The sequence below is a fragment of the Cavia porcellus genome, unplaced genomic scaffold (assembly GCF_034190915.1).
Source record: "Cavia porcellus strain 051 isolate PalLab524CR breed Dunkin Hartley unplaced genomic scaffold, mCavPor4.1 scaffold_27, whole genome shotgun sequence".
NCBI lineage: Eukaryota > Metazoa > Chordata > Mammalia > Rodentia > Caviidae > Cavia > Cavia porcellus.
Window position 1 is genome coordinate 38170790 of NW_026947510.1, and position 7524 is coordinate 38178313.

Here is a 7524-nt window from a genome sequence, read left to right on the forward strand (position 1 = left end):
TGGCCTTAACTGTGCTGGGGAAGCAAGAACCTGAGCCAGGGGTGTAACCTTGCTTTTTTTTTTTCCCCTCTTGAAACTAAATGTGTCTGGGACGGCTGGCTACAAAGTTTATTAAGGGCCTTTGAGAGACCAGCTGAGTTTTTGATCTGGAGAGTCTTATTTTCATAGAGGGAGAGTTGGGGTTCAGCACATACAAGTGCCGCTGGCGTCTACTCCCTGCTAATTTATAGAAAGACGTTTGCCCTGGCTTCTTCCCTAAGCCTCTGGCCTGCCGCTAAGACAGCAGACTCGTGAGTGAAGGCGAACTAACCACTGCCCACCCCCAGCTAAGGCGCCTAGGCAGGGGCCTCCCAGGGCTCGGCCCAGAGTGAGGGCCACGGCGGAGAGCTGAACTGGGGGGCGCAGCTCCCACCATCTGCCTCCACCCCGCAGCCGCTCGCATCCCGGGATCGGCAGTGCGTGCAAAAACGAGCTGGCCACGGAGCCTCCAGGCCAGCGACCTTGGAGATCCTCTGGTCCAGGCCCTCGATTTCGTGGTGAGGAGCAGTCGCGTGCCAGCCGGCGCGGACGCCCCCTCCCCGGGCCTCTCCTCAGCTTCCCAGCCGTTTGGCTAGTTTGCCTTATTTTTAATTTCTCCGAGGCCAGCCAGAGCAGGTTTGCTGGCAGCCGCGCACCTCCAGCAGTCACGCGACCAGCAGATCTCGGGGCGGCGCTCGGGGAAGCGGGGGCGCGCGCGGGGGCCACCTTAAGAGCGCGCTCGCCAGCCTCGGCTGGGCGGCTCCCGGCGCCGCGACCAATGAGTCTCCGGCTCTGTTTAAATAGACTCGCCGTGTCAATCATTTTCTTCTTCGTCAGCCTCCCTTCCACCGCCATATTGGGCAACTAAAAAAAAAAAAAAAAGAAAAGCCAGAGGGGACTCGTCTTTTCGGGGTGTTTTTTTCTCCCCCTTACCCTCTCCCCAGTTTCTCACTGCGCCGCGACTCCGACGGCAGCGAGGTTTGGAGAGGGCTGGGTTCGCGGGGCCCGCGGGGTGCAGCAGCCCGGACTTGGACTGGCTCTGCCACCTCCTCCTTCCTCCTCCCCTCGCTTCCCCGCCCTCCGCTCCGCCGTACACTTGATCCGCGGCGACTCTCGCTGCCTGGCCGGGGCTCCCCGCACTCCGGCCCGGACCCCGCGCGCTCCTGCAGCTCAGGCGCGGACGGACGCGGCGGGATTTGTTTCCCTCAGCTCCGAGCGCAGTCGCAGGGACGTAGAAGAGAGGATTGGGCTGCATCGGGGCGTTTTTGATTTTCTTTTTTTAGGTGTCTTTTTTTATTTTGTTTTTTGGTTCTGTTTTTGTTTGAGAGCGTGATCGAGGCGGTCGTCGAGACCCAAGCGGGAGGAAGATGTCAAACGTGCGAGTGTCGAACGGGAGCCCCAGCCTGGAGCGGATGGACGCCAGGCAGCCAGAGCACCCCAAGCCCTCCGCCTGCAGAAACCTCTTCGGGCCCGTGAATCACGAAGAGTTAACCCGGGACTTGGAGAAGCACTGCAGAGACATGGAAGAGGCCAGCCAGCGCAAGTGGAATTTCGATTTTCAGAATCACAAGCCTCTGGAGGGCAAATACGAGTGGCAGGAGGTGGAAAAGGGCAGTTTGCCCGAGTTCTACTACAGACCCCCTCGGCCCCCCAAAGGCGCGGGCAAGGTGCCTCCGCAGGAGAGCCAGGATGTCAGTGGGAACCGCCAGGCGGTGCCTTTAATTGGGTCTCAGGCAAACTCTGAGGACACGCACTTGGTAGACCCAAAGCCTGACCCGTCAGACAGCCAGACGGGGTTAGCGGAGCAGTGCGCAGGCATCAGGAAGCGACCTGCCACAGACGGTATGACCCTTTCAAAACCATAAAATGTCTGTCTGTCGCATCCCTTTTGCCTGCTTGGGCGTGTTAACCTCAGCTTTTCGGCGTTGTTCCATTGTAGCTTTTGGGAATCGAACTTTGTTGATCTTAGATTTTAAATCCTCCCTGGCTCTCTGTTTACAATTTTGAAGTCAGAAGCCAGAGATACTTAGGCTGTTATTATGTCCCTAACCAAGCACATCGCACACAGCTCCTCCCTTCTAGGCAGCTGTAGGTTTGTGACAACTTTGGGATGTTTATCAACTGTTTGGGGGGGGGGTGGCGAGAAAAAGAAAGAGAGGTGGATGCGGGGCGTAGAATACGCTTTCTGTTGTGCGGCAACAACCTCATTTTGTTCCCTTAAAGGCCACAGGGAATGATGGATCTAGGTTGTGGGTGGAGGTGGTGGGCTTTTCATCCCTGGACTGTTGGGCCAACTTCTGTCAAGCCATTGTTTTTGCTAATAAAGATTGTTTGTGTGTGTTCTTTTTAAAATTTCTCCTTGCCTTCAGATTCTTCTTCTCAAAACAAAAGAGCGAACAGAACAGAAGAAAATGTTTCAGACGGTTCCCCCAACGCAACTTCTGTGGAGCAGACGCCCAAGAAGCCTGGCCTCCGAAGACGTCAAACGTAAACAGCTCGGTGGGTTGATCGCTCAGAGCAGGAAACTCACACCCAAGCGCATTGCGGGCCTTCAAACCCTGGGGTACTGGACCTTACTGGTTCCTGGCAGATTAGTACCTTATAGGGGCTTTGTTCTGGTTTATTTTTTGAGCTCACAAAAGTAGCAGTGGGAAAAGCTGGAAATCATTGTGAGGTTATTAGTAATTTTTCAAAGTGTCCTAAGTCCAGGATGATTTTTCCTTATAATATTACACAGCCAGAACAAGTCTCCCAGGCAAGTACTTGTAACCAAGACTTCAGGGGTAGCAAGGTCAAGTCCCTGTGAGTCCCACCAAAACATGGTGGGAACAATAGATTCTTTACCAGTCTGAACAATGAGTAGGGTAACCCATGTCATGAGAATTCATTTCCTACAGGTTTAATTGAGTCAGTAACAAATGTTGAGCCATACATAGAAAAATGGCAAATTCATGATCATACTTAAGTGTAGAGGAAAACATTAGGTACAAGTAGCTTAAGATTTGGCTTGGCAAGGGGTTAGGAATGTGAACAAGGTGTGCTCTGTATTGTTTTTTCTTTATAAAAGATAAGTAAATTGGTAAGCTTGGAGGGAGAAAAGGAAACTTGAGATATTAAAAAAAAGTACAAAGTGGAAAGCTCAAAATCACTAAAGTCTCTGCAGAATTTCTGATAGCGCTGAAGTAGCAAAGCAGAAGTTAAATTGGCTGCTGGAGTAAGCAATCCAGGAACATGTCAGCCCATATGCTAATTGTGCTGTAATAGGATGATTTGGATATTTTAGGGGAAAATAGATGGAGGGTTGTATACAGCACAAGTGAAGATTTTTCTAGGTATGAAAATCTGATTGCCTCAAATAGCTAATTTAAATAATCCAGCCCCTAAATTTACATAGATTGGCTGTCTATAATGATCAAACTAAATACACAAATGAATACACTTCTTATAAGAAAGAATTGGGACTGCTTGTTTTTTAAAGCACATTCAGCTTAACATGTAAAGAGATCTTAATAGACACCAATGGTAACTTTTAAATCATCGTTTATAAAAATTAAAAAATAAAGACCATAGGGATTAAGGTGAGATTCAGTTTTGTTGTTTTTAAATCATAATGTCATATTATGACTTGTCGACATACATCTGGTATTTTTCAGAGCTAATACAGAGTGGCACTATAGAACTTGTATAGTACACCTCTATATAAAGTGAGGAAATTGGATGAATAATTTTCTTGAATAACCTTAACACCTGCAACTCCACTGATTTGTGACTTGTGGCCTACCTAATGAAATGAGCTACATCAGTCATACCTACTGGATTTTGATCAGGCCCCATTCAGATACACAGCCAGACAGACATTTGCTAGTAATATCACCAGTTCAAAGAATACTAGAAATAAGTAATAAGGACTTATTAAAAATATTCATATGTATTAATATTCATGTGAATAATACATTAGGATATTGGGGGAAACCCTCGATATTAATAGAATTTTCCTACAGAGGCCTTTACAAGTTACATTTCCAAGTATTTTTCAGAGATAAAAAATTATGCTACTCTTAGGTTTCACAGTTTCTGAATTTCCTTTTTTTCTCTTTCTCACTCTCTTTGACCCACATTCTTTAGAGTTTTTCAACCTCTGCACTATTGACATTTGGGGCCGAATAATTCTTTGTTGTGGGAGGCTGTCCTGTGCATTTTAGAATGTTTGGCAGTATCCCTGGCCTCTCCCACTAGATGCCAGTAGCAATCCTCCCCTGGTTGTGACAACCAAAAATTTCTGTAGACATTGCCAAATGTCCCATGGGGTGGGGGTGGGAGGGCAATATCATCTGTTAGTTAAGAACTGCTGCTCTAACACAACAGAGGAGAGCAAAAGCCCAGTTAAGACGGTATTAGATGGAGGTAACTATAGTCATCAGTCTTTTAGTCCAGCATTCAGGTATTCCCCATCTAACATAGTAGCAAAATAATTCCTATACTTTATAGTGGTTTCTTTCTTAATTCTTCCTTGTTTCTTTTGCAGAGTTAATATGTTTCCTTGTTGATCAGATATATGACCGATTGATGAAGCAAGGAAGATATACATTAAGAAATTTAAATACATATCGCTGACTCCATGGAATGGACATCCTGTATAAGCACTGAAAGCAACAACACAATAACACTAAAATTTTAGGCACTCTTAAATGACCTGCCTCTAAAAGCATTGGATGTAGCATTGTGCAATTAGGTTTTTCCTTATTTGCTTCATTGTACTACCTGTGTATATAGTTTTTATCTTTTATGTAGCACATAAACATTGGGGGAGGGAGGGAGGGTGGGTGGAACTGAGGAATTCGCATGGGGGTATATGTAAAATTTGCTTCAATTTATAGCAAGGAGAAAAAGACTTGCATGAAGAGAAGCAATTTTAGGGAAGGGTTTGAATTGTTTTCTTTAAAGATGTAATGTCCCTTTCAGTGAGAGCTGGTGTTTCATTTTTAAAATCAAAGAAATTTTAACACTAGCTACAAATAGTTGCTATTTATTTTTTCATGAAACATTCTCATTTGGGAGTTTTGATGATTCTGTTATGTAGCAACAAATGGCTTTTAAAAAATCAAAAAACTATCCTTTTTGCTTTCCCTAAAAATTGGAATTTACCAGTTAATTTTCATCTGTTGGTAATCACTCCGGGTAATTCTGGGCAAAAACCTGGGGGGTATGATGGGAAGTCCTGAATGCTCAGAGTTGAGTAACTTCAGTATTTGTTGAGAAAAATGTGTTTTCTTTTCATCTTGGGTTGTGTACACACAGTTAAAATAATTCTAAATTCCTGGATATTTTTAAAGATCTAACCACACACAAAATAATGAAATAATTTTGAATTTAAAACCTCACTTTTATTTGTTAATTTGCCCACAGGAAAGTGGTGTTTTTAAAGGAAAGTGCATATAGAGAAAAGCACACTGGTAGAATAAGTGAAATGGATACTACATCTTTAAACAGTATTTCTTCATTGCCTGTGTATGTGTATGAGGCAAAAGCATTTGAAGTGTACCTGTGTACATAACTCTGTAAAGACACTGAAAAATTATACTAACTTATTTATGTTAAAAAGATTTTTTAAAATTTAGACAATATACAAGCCAAAGTGGCGTGTTTTGTGCATTTGTAAATGCTGTATTGGGTAGAGTAGATTTTCCCCCTCTTTTGTTAAATAATATGGCTATGCTTAAAAGGTTGCATACTGAGCCAAGTATGTTTTGTAATGTGTGAAAAAATGCCAATTATTGTTACACTTCAAACAATCAATAAAGAAAACTTCCATAGCTATTAATTGAGTGGAACTGTGATGTGCTTTACTAAGCTCAAGGTGTTCAGCGTGGCATTGTAGTCATATTTATACAGATAGAAAATGACAAATATCTAGATAATTCAGGCCCACTCAGATGATGCTTTTGTGTGGGACTGAATGCAGTTAATTGTTACTATTTTCCATTTAGTTCTGCATGAGTGGACAAAACTTTTGGAGTGGGAAGTAGAAAAGCCACATTTTCTTATAAAAAATGCTGTCACAATCCCCATTAGTTAAAATATTTATCTTTTAGGATAAGGGATGTGTCAGAACCAAAAATCCTTACATAAGTGTAGACTGATCACATATCACAGGATTGAAAATGAAAGTAACACCATGACTTCTCTAAATTCTGTTATTTACACAAAGTAAGGAATTAAAAGTAGTTGTTTAGTCCACCAAATTTACCAGTCTTACCCAAAATATTAAAACGTATGGGTCCTTAAGAAATTGGTGTGCATTCTGTGTGAATTTAAGTATTTGTCAAGTGACACTGGTCCTTGTACACCAATTCCTCAGTTTCTAAATATCCTGGCTATAATCTGTACATCCCCAAACTAATCAGAATACCACATCTGAGGGGCCTGAGTCCCCATATCCACACAGTAGAGATAAATGATTTTACTTAAAATATTGTAAGACTAGACAATTTAAACTCAGATTTACTAAAATCCTGTTATTTTATGTTCTCAAAAAAAAAAAAAAAAAAAAGGTGTAGAGTATAGGGATCTGCAAATGGGCAAATTGTAAAAATCTGAATTTGGGTTAAATTGTTGCACTCAAATACTATTATTTACATCATTGCACCCCAAAAGCAGCCCTAAATAAAAGTTTCAGAATTTTTTGACCCGAAATTTTCTTTTTTTCCTAAAGCAGAACTGATTCCTGCAGCCAGGAAAGGAAAAATAGGTCCTTTGGTGGTGGCTGGCCCACCTCCTTCAAGTAGGTATTATTTTAATTAAAGACCAAAGGTGTTTTTGTGACTGTCTGAAACACGTATACAGCGTGTTTTTCAGAAAGAGAGAGGAAGAAAACAATTCAAAATGGGCAGAAAGGAGTGGAAGGTCAGGAAGTAATGAAATAAAATTTAGTTTCCTCTGAATAAAAAAGGTACTTCAGAAAGTGTCCTAACAGAGGAGAGAAACATCATTTTAACTGAGACCTGTCCTCATTTTCCTTTCACAAAGAGATCTCTTTAATGTGAATTTTTAGAGGTTGCGTTTTAGGAAAGCAAGACCGGGAAGTCAGAGGGTGCCCTCTGAGCCAGACACGTTCGCAGGGACCCAGCCCCCAAGTCACCCTGTCCTTCGCCCTGTGCACCTCCATGTCAACTCTCCCAAAAACCATCCTGCGGTTCAGACTGCCCTGTCCCCATCCCGACCCGGTCTGCCGGGCCCACCGCTAGCATCTTCTGCGGGGGATGCAACCGCCGACGCCAGCCACCCGCTGCCCACCAGCCAGGCTAGTGCACCAGCGTCGTCCCGCCAAACTTTCCTTGGGCCCCGCGCCTGCTCGTCCGTCGCGGCAGTTGCGGGTCGCATTGGCTGGAGCGTCAGAACAAAAAGGCCATCAAGTCCCACTTTCTCCTGCAGCTTGCAGTTCCCTCACTGCCCGGGTCGCAACGCGCAGTTCCCGCGCTCTGGGCGCCCGCAGGCCGCGGAGAGCGG

The 7524-nt window shown here is 44.2% G+C and overlaps 1 protein-coding gene across 1 annotated transcript; it reads left to right on the forward strand.

The window, feature by feature from the left end:
• The first annotated feature begins 897 nt into the window (after positions 1 to 897).
• Cdkn1b (cyclin dependent kinase inhibitor 1B) lies at positions 898 to 5839 on the forward strand. Its single transcript, XM_003470414.5, has 3 exons — positions 898 to 1860; positions 2388 to 2517; positions 4544 to 5839. The coding sequence occupies exons 1-2, from the start codon at positions 1386 to 1388 to the stop codon at positions 2507 to 2509; spliced, it is 597 nt and encodes a 198-aa protein (XP_003470462.1). The 5' UTR covers positions 898 to 1385; the 3' UTR covers positions 2510 to 2517; positions 4544 to 5839.
• Positions 5840 to 7524: the final 1685 nt, after the last annotated feature.

Excerpts from the sequence above, each read along its gene's own strand:
- Cdkn1b (XM_003470414.5), top strand. The coding sequence starts at position 1,386 with ATGTCAAACGTGCGAGTGTCGAACGGGAGCCCCAGCCTGGAGCGGATG. Across the intron at positions 1,861-2,387 it reads GAAGCGACCTGCCACAGACG|ATTCTTCTTCTCAAAACAAA; the intron begins GTATGACCCTTT and ends CCTTGCCTTCAG.